This window comes from Limanda limanda, chromosome 4 (assembly GCF_963576545.1).
Source record: "Limanda limanda chromosome 4, fLimLim1.1, whole genome shotgun sequence".
Taxonomy (NCBI): Eukaryota; Metazoa; Chordata; class Actinopteri; order Pleuronectiformes; family Pleuronectidae; genus Limanda; species Limanda limanda.
Window position 1 is genome coordinate 1365643 of NC_083639.1, and position 24734 is coordinate 1390376.

Below are 24734 nucleotides of genomic sequence, written 5' to 3' on the forward strand. Positions count from 1 at the left end.
TGAACAGAATAAATCTGATACAAAGGTAAACTATAGGATGAAATAAAACCCAGAGATGAAATAGATTCAGGGAGGAGATCTTGTAGCACGATTTATTTTCGGAACGTGTTGAGTTCAAGCTGAGTGTTGAAATCCAGGCAGTCGACTAAATAACGAGCAGAGACAGGTGCTGCTCCGACAGCTTTTTATAACAATCAAATGGACATAATGGAATATGACACCGGGGCATGATTCACACTCCGATGCCTAGTTTCATTCAATCACATGCAAAACACTTCTTATAAAATTAGTATAATAAACGTTGGTTTTTTTCTCACCACATTTCACAATCTCAGGTCGAAGAGCAAGAACTCTGTATATTACGGTCGTGACGGCAGAATTCACACGTCTCTTTCGCCAAACAGGAACTTGTCACATCCATAGAAAGTGACAGATTGTCAGACCGACACGGCGTCACAGGGATCTGCTATTTTCAGTCCGGATCTGTACCTGCTAATCGTCATGACAATGACACAGCGTCTCACTCGCCTGAGTTCCTTGGCAAGCGGGCGTCACAGCTGAGAATGTCACATGCTAGGCACTTTTTTTCACTTTTTAGTGATGATTCACTTTTTCTGCCCGTGCTCCTGCACTCTCTCGCTCATTTTAGATGCATGGTACACAACAGGGATGCTCAACACTGTAATCCGGGCCCCATGCTGTGCATACTCATGAGTTATTAGAGTTCCTGCAGGACACAGCGGCTGCATTCTGTCAATATGATGTAAAAGAAACACTTGATTAGCTGGTGCAGTGCAGGACTCATCTGTCTCCGTTTGATCCCAAACACATGGGGGGGAACTCAAACCCTGTAATGTGGTATTAATTCCACAGAACACACTATTAAAGGGAGGCTCAGAGACCTTATTAGAAATGTCTTGATCGCAGTACTGCATATTTCTCAAGGAACGACTTTAACTGAGAGGGATTTTCTTCAAAATTAATCCAAAGGTTCAAAGGTTCACCTCGCAGTGAGACTTCAAACAAATGTCACGAGTCAAAGTCAAAACATGTGATTTTGGCCTTAACTGGAAAATTCAAGTCAGATTTATTCAGGTAGAACATAAGAAACAACAGGAGATGATATGTATGGATAGAAAGAAAATAATAAAAACAAGATAAAGATGCAGTAGAAGACGTACAAGAGAGTAGATAAGATACAATTATATCAGGCATAGAAACGTGAAAAAAAATCAGAATGAATTAACCAAGATTCAAAAGATCTTAACCTTTACTAAGGATAGACCTGAGGTTGCATGAGGACAAACACATGTCTGCAAAGCCACTGTGATCTCGACCTTTGATCAACCCAAATCTAATCCGTTAGTCCATTTGTCTAATTGAACATCTTTGCTTAATTTGAAAGGAGTCTGTCTGGGGAATTCTAAACAAATAGCAGAGTATTTAATTATATTCTATATTCAACCAGTGGCTGGGAGGAGCAGCTTTATTTTCAACCCTTGGGAGAAGGTTGAGTTCGACAGTTAATGTGACTTCATGTCAATTTTCCTTTGACAAAATACACTTTATAACTTCTATCATAACTAGTGCAGTGCCTGTTGTAGACCTGCCTGTTTGGTTGACCTGTGGTGATGCTGGTTGCAGCTTTTCTTTCTGAAAATGTAAAAGCAACCTGCAGTAATTCAGCTGCTGCAAATAAAGAGCTGTTGCTACTACTGGTAGCCAGTTTATTCAAAGTATATTAATATTGAACATATCACATGTCCATATCAAATTTAACATTACTTCCTTGAGCCCTTAACAAAGCCCATATGCAGCAGATATGCAAACCACAGAGAGACAGAGCTTTCTGCAGTTATTATATGAATTCCTTCAAAATCTTCATAACATATATTATTTGAGTCTCATCAGACTTGGATAACTGCGAGGCCGTGATTGTAGTTCTGTCCTTCTCCTCTAAATGAACTCAATCACAAGAGTGTTGTACTTTCCTTTTTAAAGTCCCCTCCATGAATACACTCAGTTCCATTATTTCCACTATTCTATATCATTATTTCATGTTTTCCTGAGCTGAGACTCACTCAGCGGTTCATCTCAAGGACCATGGCTCTAAAGGGAAGTACCTCAGCGACTCTGGCCTCTAACATGTCTTTGTGAATATATTTCAAACCGAATATTGACACGCAAGGAGAAGGCCAAGGCGGCTGAGACTGAAAAGGCCAGATACAAACTCCACTCAAGACAAAATAAACTACAAAACCTGCATATAAAACACAGATACGCAAACAAACAAATAAGAAATGAGCCCGGCATGAAAATGTACACTCTAAATACACAATCTAGCAAAACATATCATTTAGAAACAGTTACAACACTCAGCTGAGAGTAGCTGCTCCATTTCTTTTGTGCAAATCAACAGCAAGCTCCAAATTACCGAACAGACATTATTTTGTCAGTACTACGAACACATTGCATTTTAAAAAACCTGCGTAATATTCAGCCTGCAGAAATGAAACATGACAGAAATAGATGAGATGGAACAAACACAGACACATAAGGGCCACAGGTAAAACATGAGATGGATATTATAAGATCAATACATGAGTAATACTGGTGAGTGTTTATGAAGTAAATGTTTTTTTAGTTGTTAAGATTAAGATTAAGATTAATATACATTTTATTATCCCAAACACATGCACAGACATGCACAGGTACACTCATGCAAGGAGGGAAATTTAACCTCTGCTTTTAACCCATCTGGTGGCAGACACACAGAGCAGTGAGCAGCCATGTACGGCGCCCGGGGAGCAGATGTTGGGGGACTAAGGTGCCTTGCTCAGGGGCACTAGACAGGGTAGGGAGAATCCTCTTGGATTTTTGGACAGATCAATCCAGGTTCGTCTTTTTGTTGTTTCTCCGTGGAGAATACGCTTATACACTTAAGCAGAGTAAATGAGGAGATCCAATTCCAATTTTTATTATTATTATTATTTTTTAATGGGCTAAACAAGTAGTTTCTTAGATTGCTCTCGCACTTGAAAGTCTGAACCAAGACTCACCTCTTTGCTGTTTACATTTTTTAATTAAAGATTTGTGTATGAGACCTGTACATCCTGTCATCAACACCTACTTATATGTGACATTTACAAAAACATCTGTAAATAGTCTGGCTCCTCCATTTATACACATTTGCAGCTTTCAACCACTTAAGTGGTGTCTTCACATCCTAAACACAAAAAGGTTCGTGCTGACTCACCAGTGTTTTCAGGATAATTCATTAGCTCCCTTCTATGTCACTACCTTTCGAAATGTTGTTATTTTTTTCCACCATCTTTTTTAACCTGGATTCTGTCGCCAAGAGCCATTAAAGAAAAACTCAGTCCCGGTTTTTATTTTTTTTAGCAAATAACTTCTCGCAGAGCCACAGCGTCATTCTTTCTGTTGGAAGGAGGCTGCCTTGAAGTCAGATATTTAATATCAAGGGTTATGTGTGTGTGTGAGTGTGTGTGTGAGTGTGTGAGTGTGTGTTTGTGTGTGTGTGAGTCCCAGCCTACAGGTCTGCTGTCTGTGATAATGAAATGCTGCATGTGGCAAAGAGGCATCCAGAGGGAGAACGGGCTGTTTTTTTCATTAGCATCGCGTTTCACTGAGAGCGCCTCCCCCCCCATTGTGTTGAGAGACCCACAAAAAAGCACGACGGCAGATCCTCATCAAAAAGGCACAGTGTGGGTTATTACCTGGAAACACCCCTGCCGTCTGTTTGGTGAATCACCGAGTGCCTTTGGGATTTTAAACAATTCCATTTACACAAACACCGTTTACCCATTTCAAAAAATTACACAGTGCAGTCGGTGGAAATGCTCTCCTGTTTCGAGAAACACAACAACAACAAGCACCAGAAAAAAACCCTCACATAAAATGATGGTCAACCAAGAACGGCTTCATGCTGCAGCTGACCTATTTATTTTCTCCATTTAAGTTTCTTATGTAATATTTTTCTTTCTTGAACACACGCATCAGTAAAAAATCTTCAGCGCTGTGGGAGCAGCAGAAACTGGCCGTGATGCAACTCCTTCACATTTATACAGCTTTGCTAATACAAATGCCGCTGTGAGCCCTGCAGCGCTGGAAAGAGTTAAGACAAATAAAAACTATTTGTTTATCTGTAGAAAAGGTAAGAGGCAGCAGCCCAGCGATCACATGTAGTAGCGTGTAAAAGAAACATGTTTGTGTTTGCGAGCGATGTCTGCTCATGAGTCTGACATGTTAATGATAATTTATGCCGTTAAAAGACTCGGTGGGCTGTCGGGATCTAATTTCTACTTGTCTCATATTTAACAATAGTTTGTACATAAGGATGGACGACATGGCAGTGATCTACCCCAAGTGGTAAACCTCCTTTAAACCTCGCCTCCTCCATATTAGTGGAGGGGTCACATGAAAGTACTTCCTTTCATTCTAGGTGTATCACACTGATGGTTGTTGGGGGTCTGCTTTTAATTATTAAATTGATGCTTTAAAAACAGGGTGAAACTTCAGGATTGATCTTGGCCTTTGATACCGCGGCTCCATTTCCTGATCGCTTATGCACAGACTCAGGTTCAAAGCAACATCCAAAGCACAAGATGGTGGCCGATCTTTTTTAGCGCCAACTTCATAGAATGGGAGGAAGTAGAAATGCGTCTATGGTCAAGACAATTCAGTCGTTTGATCATTAAACTGTTTTCTATGTCATGTATATTTTGATGTTTTGTATGTGATGTACTTTTTGTAAAGTCTGTCAGTTGCTGTTTAATGTTGCTGGATTTTTTTGTTTTATATATTTCCACAAATGGATCTGCCAACTTTCATCCTAACACTATATTATGACTAAAATAAATTTGATTAATGCAGATTTAGAAAACTTTTCAATGTTTTTTACATCATCGAACTCGAATACTGTTTATTTACCGGTCTCTGACGAGCTCCCAGCAGCAGCTTATTCAAAACCTCTTCACTAAAACCAGTAAATCTAGATCCCATTACTCAACCCTCTCATCTCAGCATTGCTATATTACCTTCTTCTTTGCATTTAAAATTCCTCTGTTGGTCCACAAAGCACCAGATGGTTTACGCATTCGTTTGAAACTCAGGTTGCCGGGGAAAGATCTTCTCCTGCTTCCCCGAGTCAGAACTAAACAGCAGCGTTTATTTTTTTATGCTCCACACATCTGAGAACCCTGAGGCTCGCACCGGCTCCAGTTTGTTTAAATCAACACTTAAGATGCTTCCGCTCACCACAAACCTTTTTATGAAATTAAATTTGGGACTATTTATTCACATCTTGCACGGCACTGTAGCTCCACTGTAATTTATATTCTTCCATTTAATCTCATTCATGCTTATCCTCTATTTTCTTTTTAAATCCTATTTGTGTGTTATTATTTTGCCACATGTTTCTTTTATATCTCAATGTTTTTTATGTCTTATGTAAAGCACCCTGGATTGCCTTGTTGTTGGCGGGTATTACACAAGTACCGCTCCTCGTCTCTATTCTTTACTCTCTTTCCCAAACTATTTCCACTAGAGGCTACTCCAAGCTCACGATATTATCAATTTCCTTTCCTTCGCAGATACCCCAGGTGAGCTACGCCTCCACGGCTCCGGAGCTCAGCGACAACACCCGCTACGACTTCTTCTCCCGAGTGGTGCCACCGGACACCTACCAGGCCCAAGCCATGGTGGACATCGTGAAGGCCATGCGCTGGAACTACGTCTCCACCGTGGCGTCTGAGGGAAACTACGGAGAGAGCGGCGTGGACGCTTTCATTCAGAAGTCTCGGGAGGACGGTGAGTGCACTCGGCCTCGTAGATCATTTCCACCGCAGCGTGGGAAGATGTGATCCATGCCAACGTGTACTGCACTGTGGGAAATCGGTTAAGCCCGGAGACATGCAAACGGAAATCAATTAGCCGGGTCAAATGTTAGTTTTGATCCCAGAACATAGGAAACAGCGATGGATGACTGAGGAATTTGAATATTTAACACAGCGGAACAAATTTGTTACTCCCCTGATTTACATGCATTTACATATGTGCATTATTAGACACTAGGAACAGCACATAAACCTGAGGAAGATGTTTATATACATGAATAAATTTACACTATGTACAGAAGCTATAATATGATGCTATAATTATGCTAAGTTTGTGCTGTTGTTGAGTCGGTTTCACAGTCATTACAACAACTTCTGTACTAATAAGGTCGACTTTGTTGGAATGTGATGAGGTCAGTTTATCATGGGGGTAAAAAACACGTTAATCCTGGGCAGAGTGAGCGGGACCTGCTCTTCCTCTCTCATCTTCATCACCTTGTCTCTTTCTCTTCCTCTCGTCTCCTCATCTCGTCCCTTCTCTTGCCAAATCTGAGCTTTGATCGATGCAGCCTTTTAATTCGGGTTTGACAGAGAACAATGTAATGCAATGCAATTTTAACATGTAAGTTCAACCCTTTACACAAAGTGAATTGAAAGATAACATATTTCGACTAGTTTTTTCAATACATTGTACTTCTGTGAGTAGTTGTTTTGCAGAATACTTTGTATTATTCTCAGTTACTGTCACTGTTGATTTCCCGACAGTGACAGTAAACTAATAAATGGGTCTGAGACCAGATGAGCAAACTGTCTGCTGCTTAAAATCCTCCAGTTCCCTGCATCACACTATGCTATAGATTCAGTTGCTCATCCGTTTGTTGACACATTCACAGATCCACCATGTTGAGTGTAGATTTTAAGGGACGGCCAACACACACACACACACACACACACACACACACACACACACACACACACACACACACACACACACACACACACACACACACACACACACACACACACACACACACACACACACACACACACACACAACCACACACCCACACAGGAGTGACACTGGTGACTTATTGGCATTAAGCAGCATCTCTGCAGCTCAGGAGAAGAAGGTTGTTTTCAGGTAATTATCAAACCCCTCAGTCACAATGCGGGGGTCCTAAACCTTGGGTGACCTCGGCGGAACGCACGGCTATGAATGATGTGAAGGGGCTTTGAAGTTTTATCAGTTACGTAAAAAAATCATGCTACATAATCAACACACTCATGTGTAATGTGGAGGGGCTGCCAGTGCTGCAGGACCCTCTGAGGATCAACTTTGAAGTGCAAGCCTAACACTCCGTTTTAGCTTGAACATGCCCTTTCATCGCTGGAGAGAGAGATTGATTCAAACCCCCCAATCTCTCCCCCCCAATCTCTCGCGAAAGCCGTCACTTGACAGTGACGGCTTTCGCTCGCACTCTTTTACCCAGATTCCTCCTGGGTCTATTTATTGTTTATCTCTGGTATTGTAATGAACATGTATTGGGACCAGGACCATTTCATACTTCTAACTAAGACGGACGTTAAATTCACTTGATCCTATCTTTTATTTGGATCTGCATCAAACTACACATGCCTGATTTAATTTTTTCATTAAGATCCATATGCGATTTTCTCTCAGAAATCAAGGAAAATGGTAAAAAAGCATCTTTCTCACAACGTTAAAGACCAGCCCCTGATCTGGATCCACACCAAAACTTATTGAGTTATTCCCTGAGCCAAAACCTCCTTCCAGTTAAAGTTTTGTGAGAATCCACACATTTGTTTATACATAGTCCTGCTAAATAAGAGACAAACAAAAGTAATATTCTTGTCAGTGTGGAGAACTTCTGTCCCTGTTGCCCCAAATATAAACCATCTGTTTAGAAAGTTTGATTGAGGTTAAATAAATGTGTTCAGTCAAAATGTTCGTCAGTAAACATTTTGCTCACTATATGCATCTTTGAATCATCTTCTCTTTTTACATTTACTCCCAAAGTTTACGTAGCTGAAAGATCCCCTGAGCAGTTTGAGTGTGTTGTGGTCGATCGTGTACAAGTGTAATTAGCAGGATGAGTCTAAAAGGTGCCCTGGTAATGTCTCCAGTTTGCAGTGTGCCGGGACAGAATAAAACCAACTCGACTGTGGTTGTTCATCAATTGTCTGTCGCTGTCTGAACACTTAATCGCCCGGGCACGAGTCGAGGACAGCTGAGGGAAGGAGAGCAAGTCCTTCTGGGTAGAAAACAGGCCAGGGATTTTATCAGAGTTGAAGAATCCGGAAATACATGTCCCTGCAAATTGATTCCAAGCTGGGAATGAGTCTGGATGAAGACTGATGTGGTCGTATCACAAGAGAGCGTTCCACTTCACATGGCGCATGAGAAAACAATACAAAAAACAACAACCTTACATTCTATTAAAGATCATTTTCAGTTGAATAAAATACAGCCTATAAATATTAGAAATGATCTCCCTTATCCGAGGATTTGTTTCCCTTCAAACTTTTGGGACACAGTTGAGCCCAAAGAGAGACGCATAAATAAATGAGGAACTTATGTCGCCTAAAATAAGTCTCAGTGTCGTTTCAAAACCACGGAACTCCTTTGCCGTCGGAAAAAAACCTCACAGCTTTAAATATTTATCCAAGTTAAGAAGAAATCCCCAAGTCAAGTTATTTTTACTACACACACCAACGAGGTGACATGTACGAAATACAGATTTCTCAATTATGGACAAACTGGTTAGAACACGACAACCATATTCACCAAAACACAATTCAAACTGCAAACAACTAAATCAGACTTTTTCCCCACTAGGCTGATACTGACGATCTCGCTGCTTCATGCTAACAACACATATCTTATGAAAGCCACGACTCCGCAGATTCCAATTATCTTTCTACGACCAAAACTCACTGAACCTGCAGCTAAAGAAGAGCAAAGAAATAGAGCAACATCATTTCGGGCCCAGAATTTGTAGAATATCTGCACTTTTTTATCATGTTTGTAGCTTTTCTCTCATAAACAAAGCACACGTTTTGTTATTCAGCTGAATGTCTCTGTTGTTAAATAATTTGCAGCCTCTGACCTGAGAGGATTTATTGATTTTGTGAACAACATCAGGTTTCATTTATAATTTAGTTTAGATGTCTCCATAGAAACACTGTCATTCCCACAGTAAGCCAGTAGTGTCCTTTGACTTAATGTTGACATATTGTATTACATATACTGTAAATCCACTGCTGCACTTTTGCTATTGCTTTGCCTCATTTGTGCTGAATTCACCAAGAAAATAGTCCCTAAAAATTGAAATCTAATTATGCGAGTTGGCTCCCCGGCAGCCAAGCAGCCACCTGCTCCAAGCTGCACCAGCTTCCTTAAGAGAGCTTGCAAAGATGATGTGAGTGAGAAGCAAGACAATAAAAAGTAAATATGAATTCCCGGTTGTTGTTTTTTTCTGATCTCTCCTTTTGGATCTCACCTCACTGGCAAACAGTGTTTAGAGCTGGGAGTCGGTGACCTTCACTGTTCCTCCACGTGGGGTATTTGAGGTGAGCGGCTTCTCATCTCACATTCACCGACCCCAGCAGGTGACCTCACCAGCCCACAAGGGAGCGAGTGTAAGAGCAGATGAAGGAAAAACGGAGATGGATAAAAAACTAAAAAAATCACTTTGCCATGTAAGAACCAACTCAGGAAAAACATCAGATGTCAGAAAATTTGTCTAGAACTTAAAGTCTCCTGTCTGTTCGTCTCCTGTGTGAATCTGAGAGCCGATGCCGGTCACCATGACAACACATGTCCTGTAATCATACGGAAGTACTTATTTTATTCCAAACAATTGTTTTAGCCAAAGCCAAAATTGTTCCTTAAACAATTAGTTTCTAGTGTTTCAAGTCTACTGCAGGGGACATTAATGGAACAAGTTGTTTGTATGGTTATTCAGGTTCTCTGAAGTCTTGCTGTTCTCCTGGCAATGCACCTGTTGCATTTCTATTCCAGCAAACATTAGGGAATGAGCTTTAGAAATATGCTAGTATAGGAGCCTCTTAACTAATGTATTCTTGGCTGATAAGGACACATTTCTTCCATTTCAAAGGGCCTGTTCTCTGAAACACACTCAGGAAATGGAAAGTTGTAATGGTCATCCAGGGTCTACTAAGCGTTCTTCGCACTGCTTTGGTATTTATGAATGTAAGATTCTCTGTGAGTGCAGGCTTCAGGAAACAAACAGGAGACGGACGGGCCAGTCGAGTGTCCACCACCGGGCAGCGGAGGCCCAGAGAGTCTCATCTGTGGCCGCGGACAGCCCCTCTCTGCAGAGAGGTTGATTACTGTGGAGCCAAGACCCAATAGATGTCATTAATCAAGTTAATGAAACACAATGTCAATAAGAGCCCTAACAAGATTCCCCTCGCAAACCAATGGCCTGGCTGACATCAACATGAGAATCCCTGCTAATGGAGGAGCTGCCGTCCCTGTTTGATGAGGAGGATTACAGGCATTAGCCACAGAGCGCGGATGAAGGAGCACATGGGAGGAATTTAAAATGAAGAATAAGATGAAGAAGAGGAGGAAGAAGAAAGGGGGGGGGTACACAAACAACTCTCCTTTGCTCCTAGGTGATTTATTTGTAGATGCGAGGGGACAAAATGAGTTGAGGTTATTTCTGGTAATAGAAAGTAAATCATGAGCTAGATACTGGAGTCTTTATTAACTTCTTCTTGTCCAAGTTGTGCTGGTTTATCCGAAGTTTCTTTCTTTAAAAAATAATGTAATGGACAAAGTTAAGGACAATAATAATGCAATAAGTACTTTGATGGAGCGTTCATCACGAACGGGTGAACAAAACAACGCACTGTGTCTCGCTGTTCGCAGATGAAACCTGATCCCGGTGCCTCACAGACTAATGGAAAGAAAATCACTTATATCTCGACTTCTTTATTCAGACATACGACAATAGTTTGTTTTGGTGCCACCAGAATTCTATGACCTGTGGAACTAAACCCCATCCGCTGTTATACCACTAGTTACCACAGGTGTCCCTAAAATCAACCAGGAGGGAAACCTTCTAGATTGCCACTTAAAAAAAATGTGAAAGCTACCATTTTTGTATAGCAGAGAACTGTTGTTTTACATAACTATTTCTCAGATCAGACTGAACAGTGTGATATTTCTGTATCTATTTTCAGCTGTGGATTAATGAGTCATATGCAAGAGTTCAGACACCTCTGGGCCTCTGACTTTTATACGATGCAAGAATACTGTTATTATTATGTTTCTTCTTTTTTTACTTTCCCTTCCTGAATTAAAAAGTAAGGCTACAATTTTTCTATTTACAATTCCTTTTTGCCCCAGGGGCTGTATCTACTTTTCACATTGGTTGTCATGTGATTTGGTGAAGGGTGGTCAAACTCTGGCTCACATCTCTTAGAGCCACGAGAGGTAAATCGATGGATAATGCAGCCGCCTGTGGTGATTGGATTAGAGAAAAGCACGGCTCCAATCAGAGCCACAGGACCACATCTGAGAACATCTGCATTCTATGTGGCCGCAGTCGTCCAGGGAACAGATCACAGCGCAGGCAGTGATGTTCCTGCTTCCATCCATATGGCCTTTTAATCTCCGGTTCACACCCCTGGGTGGAGTGTCAGCCAGTTATGTCTTTATTTATTATCTGACATCACGCAAATGACCCCTGAGTGCCGCAGATATGTCTTGTTGCAATTTGTTTAAACAATTACGTGTCATTGCTTAATTGGGCAAAGCGAATGGCTGAATAATCATCCCTCTCTCTCTCTCAGGGGCTTCCCGTCAGTGACATAACGGTTATGTATCTCCATTAATTCAGAGATAGTGTAAATGGGAATTTTCTTAAGTAAGCACTACCACTTCGACCTTGATCTTTAGCACCAGATACCCGGAGGAAATGTTAGACGGCCCATATACATATATCAGGTGCAGCATGGGGATTAAAGCACACGTTTTTCAGATATGGGGGCATTTACTTTGTGATTTAAAGGTTCATATTAATAAATATTCAAACGGATGAGAAAATTAGAAAGACAGAGAAGCAAAGCAATGGATTAGGGTGTGGGGGAGGTAACGGGGGGGCTGCAGTTTAATTCATCCTGAAGTACCCGAAGGAGGCTGCACAAATTGGCCACAAAAAGCAAGGTGAACCGGTACAGATAAGGTTCGTGGCTGGTAAGCTAATATGGCACATAAATAGTTACATGAAAAAGGAATGATAATGGATCCTGACGAAAAGACATCAAACGTGCTTCCTTGTCATGTGCGTAGCAAATTGAGCTCAAATGACATTTATTGGGCTTAATATTTCATCCACATACAGAAGTACAGACTTCAAGTATTGTAAAAAAGCAACAAATTGAAAACTGGGCTGTGTAATGCCTGTGTAATGTTTTGGGAAAGAAATGGAAAAAGAAAATTGTAAAAGTACGGATGAAGGTTCAAGACCGAGGGATTCGATTTTGAAATATGCTCAACTCTGCACGTATCTATCCAACTAGAGCAAGAACAGATTTCAATTTGACAACCTCAAGACAATAATGTAAATTAGACGGCTCATGCAACTAATCTGGATTACAATTCTTCAACTAATTCCTATTCTCATTCAGCTGCTCTCCATTACAACACATCAGAATCACTTCTTTCAGTTCTCAGCTTCTATTAAGCACTTTGCGAACGACTCTATGTTGTGGTTTGATGCTTTACAAATGAAATGAAACTGAATTGAATTATCTTTCTATTAGGATTACATATTGTACTATTCAATATCACAGTGTTCTGATGAAAACGAGAGAACACGATATCTTTAACTGGAAGGCATCGTTGTGGTATTGAAGCTACAAATGATCATTTGAACACTAATTCAATAAATAAAGGAGTTAACTGCGTTTGACAGTCAGTGTCAGTCGTTGCTGTAAAATGACAGTGTTAAATTCAAAGATAATCCCTTGATTGATTTTTGAATAAAAGAAAGAGAGAAAGTTCATAATAACAAAGTGCAGCTCAGTTACGAATTCTGTCTTTTCTTAAAGATAAAGTTTTGACTCACTTCTCAGGCATTAAACCTTTGCAGGACTGAATTTTAAATGAGAATATTAGAAACACATTTTAATATAATGTAGTACCTCTTTCTCACAACCTTAATAATTAACCTATCAATGATATAACACATTTTGGGAAGTTTGAAGAAACACTGGTGTTAATAAACTACAGCAGAGCAGTTGTGCTGGACGGCTTGAGATTGTAGAGAAACGATCAGGTGTTCTGTGGGGGGTTCGTTCTTCCCACAGTGTGAAGGTCAAGTGTTGAGTCTGAACCGCCCAGAGGTGGGACTGTGAGCGTGAATTTGTCTTTATGTCTTTATGTCTCAGCACCGTGATGTGGGGGGGGGCGGTCCACTGTGAAACACACCTCTGAGAGAAGCTCCAGCCTCAGCACGACTCTTAGAGGATGAGTGGAATAGAGAATGGATGAATATATGTATGTATAGATGAATGGACCCAAAAACAGTGGCCACAAAGTGACACATATATTTTGGCACTCTTGCATTTATTTATGTTGTTATTGTTCTTGGTTTTTACTGCTTCCACTATGAGAACTAGGATTATCAGTGTCAATAACATGTCTACGGTTTGTTTTCCCTCTTCCCCACTTGCTATCACTATAGCAGCCTCTAAACCATGGCAATGAGACACTGACAATTCAACTTTACGTGTCACCCCTGAAAATCCACTTATTTAACTAGATTTTTTAAGTTGAAAATGTGTCTCTCCATTATATGACTCACTTTTCTCTGTGGTTAGAACGGTTTATTGGCAAAAGGAACAAAATCTAATTTCTTGCCAATTTTCGGAAGATGCTTCCTGTGTTTCTGCAAGTTAAACAAACACTGCATGAGATTTTTGTTCTTCTTTGGCTGTGCATGTTTTTTGCACTGCGCTTCCAAGAGGTCACTTGGAAATGAATCAGTGTGAATAGAAGCGAGACATCCGCTTATTCACAAGTTTGTTGCTTTACATCAACAGGAAGTATTTTCCTGGCGGGCTGGGGCGGCTGCCACTGCTCAGACTAATATACTTTCTTAATTGGATTAATCCACACAAATCAATGCCGCTGAATTGGAAAATAATCTTGTAACATTTTGAACTAAAGTGCATCGCTTTCTGTCGGCCAGACGACCGACCCCAGCGCAGCGACAGACAAACCTGTCTTCTGGGAACGGACCACAAACTCAATTATTTGTCCCATGCTGATAATCTTTCCAGGAATTCTGTTTGGCGTTCCTGAAAAGTACAGAGGGAGGTCTGGACATTGTTAATTATTATCTGGACTGCTTCTAGGAACAATACTTTCCCGTGGTTTTATCTGCCCACACTGTCAAAGACCTTTAAAGTGACGCCTGCTGCTGTTTTCACACAGTTTCTGATTTGCACACTTCTGGATTACTAAATCCATGAACCCATCGGCGAAGTGGAGCAGCATCAGTCTTGAGATCGGATTATTGAGTTAGAGTTATTGATCCCTTTGGGGGAATTAGGTCATTCCAGCAGCGACAATAATACGATTTAACAAAGGAAGGGAGGAGGATATATTCACACAAATCTAAAATAATCAAAGGGCATCAGAGTTTGGTTGGATAATATTGTTTAATCCGCTTCTCATCTTCTTCCCCTCAAAAACAGTGGCTTTGGCTAAAACCCATCCACTTGTCCTGTGTTTCCTATTGAAACAGGAGGAGTTTAATCTTTAGCACAAACCAGTGGGTTCTCCATCACAGAGCGAGAGCTGGTTTGATTTACTGCGTGTGCAGAGTGGTGTGATTGCACTCTTCTGTTGTGTGGATGAAAATTGAAATTTGAAAACAGTCGAGTGCACAGGTTGGGGGTTTAATATTTCCACGAGGTTTGCGTCGGCTTGTTTTCTGAAATATGATGACAGAATCAAGCCTTCGTTCACATTGAAGTCCGCAGAGCATATGTCCACGCATATTAATACAGATTAAATATAGTGAAGCAAGTAAGACAACTAGCTGGTAAAGTTTATGTGCTTTTCTGTTTTTAGCTCGCCATACGTTTCTATTCATTTTTAACAAGATACGTGTTATTCATAACATCCATGAGCTGTAAACCAGCTATCACCACAACTTCACTGACAGAGAGCAGGAGTAAGTCTGGTAAAGATTGAATTTCTTTTCAGTGTCTTGCTTCATGAAATAATATAACATAAAATGATGCTGCTATGGCTTATGAGCCAGTTAGCTGTTAGTGGGTTGGCTTGTTAGCGCTGTGGTGCTTGTAATCTCAATTAAAAACTAGTTCACTCATTGTGAAAGGCTGTGAGTTGGTTCTGGATAAAGTGACTTGATAAAGTTCTTCAATTTCAAACTAAATCCACAATCTGCTGTTGATTCATTCATCATTATCTTAACCAATCACAGTCATATTATAAGTTATTCACTTGGATTTCATACCAGTAGGCCTGAACTTAACAATGCATCTTTGAAACGTGGATCATTGCACCTGATGATGAAGCCAAACTCAATAATTTAGTGATTTACTGTCCAACTGTGACTGATTCGTCCCTGTATCTGTATTTAAAGTTTAATCGCAGCGATGAGTAATATTGTCCCGAGCAGAATATTCACACATCTGCTTGAGGAGGGCGCTTGGTGTCCCATAACAATGAAAACCAACCTTTTGCCTTGTTTCCATAATATTTTATCTCTCCACAGTGTTCTCCACTGTCACAGCATTGCAATGATTTCTTAAATTGTGTGCTACCTCTGATGGGAGATGAATGTGCTTTCATTCCTGCACAGGGAGCTTGAAGGGTAGTATTTGGAAGTGATGGGATAGGTGCGGGGGGGGGGGCTCTGGAGCCTTGTGTGATGGGAAAACATTGGCATGCACACACGACCGACAGGCAATTTCTGCTCGCCATGTGCTGAAATATCCTTGATGGCAGCAAACAAATTTCATTTAGTGATGCTGTATTTTCAACAAGATTTCCATATGGTAATCGGCTGCACAGTGGGACACAAATAGGATTCCAATTGTCCCATTAGCCCAGATGAAATCAGGAGAATGTGTAGGCTGGGCCAAATATCAGAAATTGATTGTAGGGAACGACAGAAGCATTATTCCTGAGCTTTTCCGACGGCAGCTGAGGAGAAGTGCTCCTGCTGTGCATTAATAAATTGCGTGGAGGTGTTTTCCTCAAAGCGGCTGGTGGAAAAAAACGGTAAGCGCACTCCACCGGAATTTATACTGGTGGAGTATAAATCCTGATTAATGAGTTTTGATGTATGGTTTTGCATTTTCTGACTAACTGGGCATGCAGGCATATTTTGCTTTCCTCGTTTTCTTCATTTTATTACCTCTTAGACCTAAAATAACCTTTTTTTTTTTATCTTAAATAAAAAAAGACCTTCCATGGCTTCATAAAAATGTAATACCGCCCATCGGTCTCTGAGAAAAACAGCGGGAGTCTGAGGGAAAGCTGTGAAAGTCGATCCTTTGTGCAAGTATAAGCACAGACAGGCATTTCAGTGAGAAGGAGGAAAACAAACATTTCTTTTCATTTGTTTGTTTCCATTTAAAGAGTTGAACGCAATCCCTCCATTTCTTTTTTTCCGGGAGATTTCACAGCCACTAAAGAGCCGTGGAAGTTTGCAACTTTCTTTGTAAAACTAGAGTGAAAGACATTGGCTCGCGTTCAGGATTTCAATTGTTATTGGAGACATTACACTGGAGAGTCTTTCTGAAGTTATTGGGGCTTGGAAAGAGCGTTTTCGAAATGAATTCTGAATGAGGTGCAGCGCCAGAGTGATTCAGTCTGGCAGGAATCACTGGATCAAATGTTGACACAATGTCACTTTGACTCAGGGCATGTCGTCTGCTTTTCAAAACGACGAGGCGCTTAACAGTCAGTTGAAACAGAGAGGGTGGGGGGGGAGATGTGTGGGTGAGACAAAGCAAGATGGGATTTGAAGGCTGGAAGAAAAAGAAGATGTTTGCCCGAACGCAGAGAAACATCTGTTCCATCAGCCCCGGAGTTACTGTGAATCGGTTCTTTTGTCAGACTGATTAAACAAAGCTCAGAATGAAAATATCCGACAACACTCACACACCTCCTGTGTTGTGATCACACTAACGAGCGACACGCCTCTCCTTGCAGGATGTAGTCCTGAAACATCACAGACATTTCCTGGTGTCTCGGCCTGTCGGTTCCGTGGAGGTGGGGTTGGGAGCAGGGTGGGATACTGCCACATTTTTCAGGGATGAATCGATATTTTTTTAATCTCATACTTCCATTTTTCCTCTCGCTTCGATCTGTTCGCTGCCCATCCGCGAGCGCCATGAATGAATTAAGCAGCTGCACAAACACAAAGACAATGTGGTGTCCCCAACATCGCCATGGTGATCAATGGCGGAGACGGGCCGGGTCAACAAATTCCGATGCCTGTGTTTAGTGAGGCAAAGTATTGGAGCAACACAGGCCGGGCAAACTACAATCAATGCAACAGCTATCATCATTTGCAGAGTTTATTAATGGCGTCGCCCCGAGCCGGCACAGAGAGGAACACTCACTCGCATTTAGGCAACCAACACTCCAGCGTTTATGCAGCTCGCCTCCTATCAATCATCTCAGTCTCAGTTGCTCTCAGCGATGGTATGGCTACCTCGGAAAAAACAACCCCCCCCCCCCCTTCAATCCTGTAATGAATGGTATCAATTATGGTGCCGAGCTGCCGACATATACAAATGATTCAGAATGGGTCAGAGTCTAAAAGGCGAGCGAGGAAAGAAAGAAAGAAAGAAAGCTCTGTTTAATTCACTTTCCCTTCAATCTGTTTTTTCCGTGCCGTGGCTCGATGGAGTTTTCATGAATTTTAAAAGGTGCTTCCACCTGTACGCAGCTGACAACAGCATCAGTCACACAGACGTGAGCCGAAGAGGGTTCCCGCCAACAGGTGCAGCCGGTCCTAGTCAGGAAACGTCCCATCGGTGAAAGAGCTTCTCTGCTCGGAGACTTTACAAAATGTGTCATCTGCTATATCACAGAGCGGAGTAGGAAGACACCGTTCTTTCTCTTACGGCAGTTGAGTTGTTTCTTCGGGATGTGGCAGCTCTGACTGAAGAATGGGGCTGGGGGGGAGGGGGGGTGGAGTTCTGTTCGGTGTAAAGCAAATGTGCAAAGTCGGTTTTTCCTTCTGTCAAATAAAAACCGTTGAGCAGCAGGTGATAGATGAACACGAAAAAAGAGACATTAAGATCTGCCGTGTTTTATCGAGCTCCCGGAAGGAAAATACAGAGGATTTATGATTAATTCAGAGAGAGAGAGAGAGAGAGAGAGAGATGTGATTAAAAATGCATTTGACTGAGTGGAGTTCAATCCACCAGGTATCGACATGAACCTTTCAAGGAACTAGTGCGGCGTCTCATCGTGAACCCGTCTGTGGGGTAGTGGCTGTTTGTTGGTCTGTGCTGATGCAGGATGCAGCGTTTCTTCCTGAAACTGTAGAAGTGACCTGCAGTAATTAAGCTGCTTTAAGAAAAAACGACCTGGACTCAGAAACCTGCAGCTGCTCCACCGCTGCTGCACAAAGAGCCTGTTTGTTTAAAGTTCACTTCAGGATGAGTCAGTTCGCAGAAGCCTGGACCGGAGAGTCGATTGTTGTGTTGCCGTTGTTATGAATCTGCTGTTGTTGCTGTGATGGTCCAACGTTAAGCCTTCTTCACCTTATAAGACTTAAGTAAATCTGCTATACCTGCAGGAGCATAATTATGTTGTTCTGCGGTTTAAAAACTATATTTCAAGGTTGAGTCATATTTTTACAAACTTATTTAATGAACACTGTCACTACACGAGAACTTTACTTTTCTTTAAAGCAATTTGCCACGTCATTGAGTCCTCTGTCAACAGTTTAGTGTTTGGCCTGTGTTCCTCCTTTAAGTCCTTTACTGGTAGATGAGCAATGTGGTTATCTAATAACTTACAAGGCTTCGAAGATAAAGCATCTCCACGACTCCTCTCTCTCTCTCTTATACTCGTTGTAATAGCTCGACCCAAGCGCCTCGGCCAGTTTCAGGCCGGTACAGTTGTCATTTCCCCATCCGGCGCTCCACGTTGTTTAAACAGCAAATGCACCTGTGTTCGTCCGAGTGCCTGTGGAAGTGTTTGTCTGAAAACGAGGTGCAGTCAGTCGCGTTGTTGACACCGTTATTATCTCGAAGCAGCGGAAAGCGATTGTGCCTCAGACCAACAGAAACCTGGCCTGGAGTCAGTGTCACTGTTATGTACTGTTTTTTTTTGAGGGCACATTATCAAGATGGTAAAATAAACTGACAACACAAACGCAGCTACACTCGTGCACACGGAGCAGATCTGTTTCTTACTACCTGGCACATCCGCTGTTATAATCGCAATCCAGAGAGGTGAAAGCACTTCTAAAGCTAATGGAAGACGGCACTCTGATTGGTTTATTGGATGTTAAGACCAGAGCACAGCCATGAATAATTAAAAGGCTAAGTATATCCTCTTCTGAACTATGCTCCTGATGCAGGGACCTTGTTTTTTTTTCCACCGTTAAACAAGAAAAGTGGAAGTGAACATGTCCTGAATGCACTCGTGCCGTGTGCGATTTATAAAACGCACTTCAGATTGTTAAATGAATGTCTCACGTGTTTCATTGAAGCAGAATGTCTGTCCCTGCAGGCTAATTAGCGTTATCCTTAAAAGTACTTTCACTTATTTGTCTCTGACTGTAAAGTTGGAGTTAGGACCATAAATCTCCATCTGCAGGACTCATTAATCAATTTGTACGAAAAGTAAAGTAAAGGTTGTGTTGGGTTCAGCAAAAGTACTTTTTTTTCTAGACAGTAATGAAGGCTTCTTAAGGTAGACAGACGATTTAAATAGAAGCTGCACACATTTAATCCCTATTCCAAACAAAGCTGCAGCGAATCTATTTTGCACATTAGCTAATCCAAATTATCTTTAAACACAACGCTGGTGCACAGCTCGCCTTCAGTCCTAAAAATTGGGATATTTACTTCATTATGCAGACTAAAGAGAAATTAGCACAGGGAAATAAACTGGGCTGGCAGAGTGGGGTGCCATGTCTTCAGGAGAATCTCAGCGAGCCCCGAGGCCGACAAATTAAAGTCTCATCATTATCTGACTTTACTCATATTGTTTGTACCGTACCAAACGAGCGGGAGTCGTGTCTGCGAGGAGCGGTCCAGACGTTTTTCTTGCTGAGGGCGCGAGTTAATGTGCCAGTGTGCATTAAGAGATAAATAAACAACGTGGGTTTGCAGCGGCCGCCCGGAGGGAGAAGAACCCGGCTTGTGACAGAGAAAGTCAGGGGACTCGTTCTGAAGCTGGGAGAGTCTGACTGTGTGAGGACCCCTGAACCCTGAGGGCACGGCAAGCGACACCGTTACTGCAGAAATATATGCATGCATGAAAATGTATACTAACGTGGCACCGATAAGCTGTTTCAGGGCTCGTGAGGCCGACTCGGCGGAGATGCACCGTGGCAGCGTGGACATCTCCCACGAGCGCCTGTGCTAATGTGTCTGTACCTGACACTAACCCTGCATGTTATTCACAGGAGCCGCTGATAAGAACCTGCCTTATTAAAGTAGACTGGACAAAACGTGGAGATGCTTTCCAGATAAGAGCAGCGCTGATGCTCTTATCTGTTTTGGGGTTTTTAATTATTAGTGTGTGCTCGCAGGAATAAACTTCCTCTCCTCTGTTTTTATGGAGAGTTTCTCTCTTTAAAAGCTGGAATGGAATTTTTTAAATAGGTGAAGATGCAAACACAACACTATCTATAAAGAGAACTAAATGAGATTGTACGCTTAGTTAATTAGCAAAGTGGCAATATGCATATTAGGTAATTACCTCCATCCGGGAGGTTATGTTTTCACCCCTGTCCGTTTGTTTGGGGGTTTGGGGGTTTGCTTGTTTGTTTGCTTGTAAGTGAGATCACATTAAAGCAACTGAACTAGTTCCCATGACACTTGTTGGGAAGAACCTGGGCTGTTGACGCATGAACTCTATTCTGGTTTTTTTTGTGTTAAACTATACAACTATATCAGACAAAATAACAACAATCATTATAATTTAACCTTAAATAGATTAAATACAAGAGCAGAAATCCGTGTCTGGACCAACATTCATTTGTCTTGTTTCCACACATTTGTATATATCATTCATAAAAATATATATTTCCTTTTACGATGCAACAAATATGGGGCTTATGTCATCACTACAGAAATACACGTACAAAAAGGCAAACAAACATATTCAGCCCCTTCTGCAGTGTTTTCTTGTGAAGTCCTCTATGTGCTTTTGGATTTTTGAGCATTCAACAATGTAATCTAAAGTGTGCGGAGCAGGTTTTGCAGGTGATTAAAATGAAAATGGTCATTAGCTCTTGAGTAGTGTTTTTTTCAAAGGTGCAGTTTGAAAAGTAATAAGAAAATATAGCCTTTACAAACGGCTTGTTTGTGTTATTTACTGGGATATTTATAGACATCTGGTGAATAGAAAAATCATGTTTAAATCAAAACTGCTGCATGCACAGAAAGAAAAAGATAAAACGTTGCTGCATAAGATTTCGGGGAAAATTATATCACTGTCGCTTCGAATTCTTTTCATCTCGCTTCTTTGATGCAAAATTGGTTTGGTGCAGTCGAGCACTTAACAACATCACAGGGTGAGAGGCACATTTTTTCCTTTCTGCTCACAAAACACAGAAGACTAGAATGCTGTTTGTGAATGCTGCCTTTGTGAGCGACAGCACATACGTCTTTGTCCGACGGATATTTGACTAAAAACAATTTTCACATGAAGGGGACTTCCCAACATAAAGTGTCCTTATATAACTGGAAATCCAGTATTCTTCTGAGGCTGATCATCTGAGGACAGAGTGACTCTTAGTGCAGAAAACATTTAGAGAATCTGAATAATTCGACTCTGTCTTTATTATCACAGAATGTCAGAATAGTTTAGTACAACTAAAATACCATCCAACATTTTCTTTACCGGGATCCGTCTACATGAATAAGGACGAGACTGAGAGTCTGGTCCCTCTGGTCACCAGGATATACTTCCATAGTATTAGATTAGAGACCTGTGTCCAAAAAATAACTTATACATTTTCACATTTGAGAAAATTAAAAGCAAATGTGATTGCAATTACATAATTATACAAACAAAATGTTCCAATGAAATAAAAGACTAACTTTAGTATCAAACCTGGATCCTCTTTGCTCAGGCTGTTTCAGAATTAACCAGAGTTAAAATCCGCTTCTCTGACAGTATAACACAAAATGGAGAGTTGTGACCTGAACCAGATTGATTAAGCTAATTGCACATTAATCATATAATCATTTATAATTTCATTTACTCGTCTTGTCACCATCATTTTGAAATCCACTGCAAAACACACACATTTACAAAACTCATTATACCCATGGAGCCAGCTAATGTCAGAGGAAGAGGCGTGAATATATAGATTCATAGTCATTCTGCCTAAATTACATAGTTTCAAATATATAGATGTTCATGTCGGCAGTTACAGAGAGTTTACCTGAAGCGCCAAAGATACCATCACCAATAATATTATTCTGGTCTCAGGAGGTTTAATGCTGCAGGTATGCAGTGACCTTTGTGAAATAACACCGACCCCTTCAGTAATATTTGTGAGACGTGTACACACTCAGACGAGTTTAGCTCAAAATGATTCAGATGCTGCTCATCTCCTTCTCATCTCATCTGTTATTTTTCTCCAGTGGCGTTTATTTTTCACCGGTTATTGGCTCATTAACGATGGTTTATCTTTAAACATCCACATAAGTAATTTCCTGGAGCTTTATTCTCTCAGACAGAAATAAACGAGTAACCAGTAAATATAAATGGAATAAATTTGTCTGAACATTTTAGAGTGATTCATTTTTTTTCTCCTTTTTGCTCAGAGGGGAAACTGATAATAAAACTGTTTAATGCTTCACGTGTCATCAACCTTATGTCAGAACCAAGGAAAATCTTTCCAAGAAATCATTCTTCAACTTTTGTTCATAACCAAGACCAAGAGAAAATCAATTTTCCTGAAGGGTGGGGGGGATCCTACATGAATGGAGGATATCTAAACAATGGTTTCCTCCTCAGGGCGGCTCTCAATGCACCAACCAGACGTCAACAATAACAGCAACTTCTTTTCAACAACTCCCAAACGGCAGACAAGTCCTTTGCCGCTCCAGATTTTGTGGATATCTATAATCTTATTGAAAATGTTCTCGGCTTTACATTATTTCTGTCTACGTCCATTTCTGTTCCGCAGACGGAGCGTTGACAAGAAATTAGCAGAACAAAACACTTGACTTGTTTTCCCTTTTGGTTTGCATCCGCAGCAGACTGTTGTTTTTTCTGTTATTTCTCCGGTATGAAGCCACAAATGTTGTTTACATCACCTTCCCACATCGGTGCTGATGGAAACGCCTCCGAATCAATCGGTCAATTAGGAGACGAAAGTGGCGTCTCCCTCTGCTGTGTTTTGTCGGCGTTTAATTGGTGAACAGGTGACGAATGGACAGAGGTCGTCTCCCCCGTCAGTAAACGTGCATTGACGAGTTTTTGCCATTTTTAAAAACAGTTTACTCCACAAATCAGTCTTGAGGTTGCACTCCTTCTCCACTGCTTGGGCCATGTTTTTATGAAAATGTCCCCCCAGCTCTGCATATTGTATAACAGAACGCTTGATATGATTTCTACAATCCGGCACAATAATTGGGAGAAAAGGGCTTGTTTGTTGTCAGCATATTTCATCCATATATCTGCAGTTGTTATTCTCTGTTATCTCTCAGGCCCGGCAGCTTAAGGGCTTGGGTTTTCCTCTCTGGAAGGCAGCGGCCCTCCCAGGCAACAAGTCTCTCTAATGATGGGACATTATGCTGGTGGCACATCAATTATGGAGCGAAAAGACTCCGGAGCCGCCGCGGATCCCTTCTTGATGCTTCTCTTATAAAAAATTCTTCACTGTTATTGCAGTTTTCCATCCACAATACAACTAATACAATATTTTCTCTGCATTCACTCACACAAAGAAAGTTCTCAATTTAGACCGATAGAGCTCCACAATGTGGTCAGAAATCAGCCGGAACGTCGTAACCGGTAGATTTTCCAGCAAGATTATGAAATGATGTTACATTGAACTCTGAATTTCCTCGGTGGGCGGATCAATAAAGTTGTTTCTTATCTTCTCTTATTCTCCTGTAGAAGCCACAAGTTTGTATGATATCAGCTGCGTGTTAACAAAACAAGTCGTTGTTTTATTCGCAATGTCAAAAAATAAAATACTACATTAACCACAATTCTTCGGTATAAAACCAACTTCTCTGAAGTGTGGATTGTTCAGAATTATATTCGCCACAGAACAACCAGGGTTTTCTCTTTCTAACGTGCTGTGTTCAAAGGGGTAAAAGTCACTGCAACTCAGGTTGTGCACTGGAGAGCAGTGTTAGTGAGGGCCAGTGTGTGGGTTTGTAATGGTTGATGGGAGGTGTGGTCTCTCTTAACCCAATAGGACCTAAGGTGCCGAACAACAGCTCTCTCTAAAGATCAAGCATCTAAGCATCATTTGAAAACAACCACCTGAAACCTGAGGGTTTTCTGAGGACCTGGCAGAAACTCCTACCTTCTCAACAACTTTCTCGGCCTCTGAAGCAGAGAGAGACACAAAATCGACAAAGTTTGATGGCTTAAACAACTGGTTTCATTTTAAATCATTGTAT

At 41.2% G+C, this 24734-nt stretch overlaps 1 protein-coding gene across 1 annotated transcript in view; it reads left to right on the forward strand.

Annotated features, from left to right (window-relative positions):
- Positions 1 to 24734, forward strand: part of LOC133000031 (metabotropic glutamate receptor 4-like) — a 124324-nt gene that overhangs the window by 54822 nt on the left and 44768 nt on the right. Inside the window, exon 2 of the mRNA XM_061069887.1 lies at positions 5613 to 5829. Within this exon, the coding sequence (XP_060925870.1) occupies positions 5613 to 5829 (217 nt within the window). The remainder of the gene's footprint in view (positions 1 to 5612; positions 5830 to 24734) is intronic.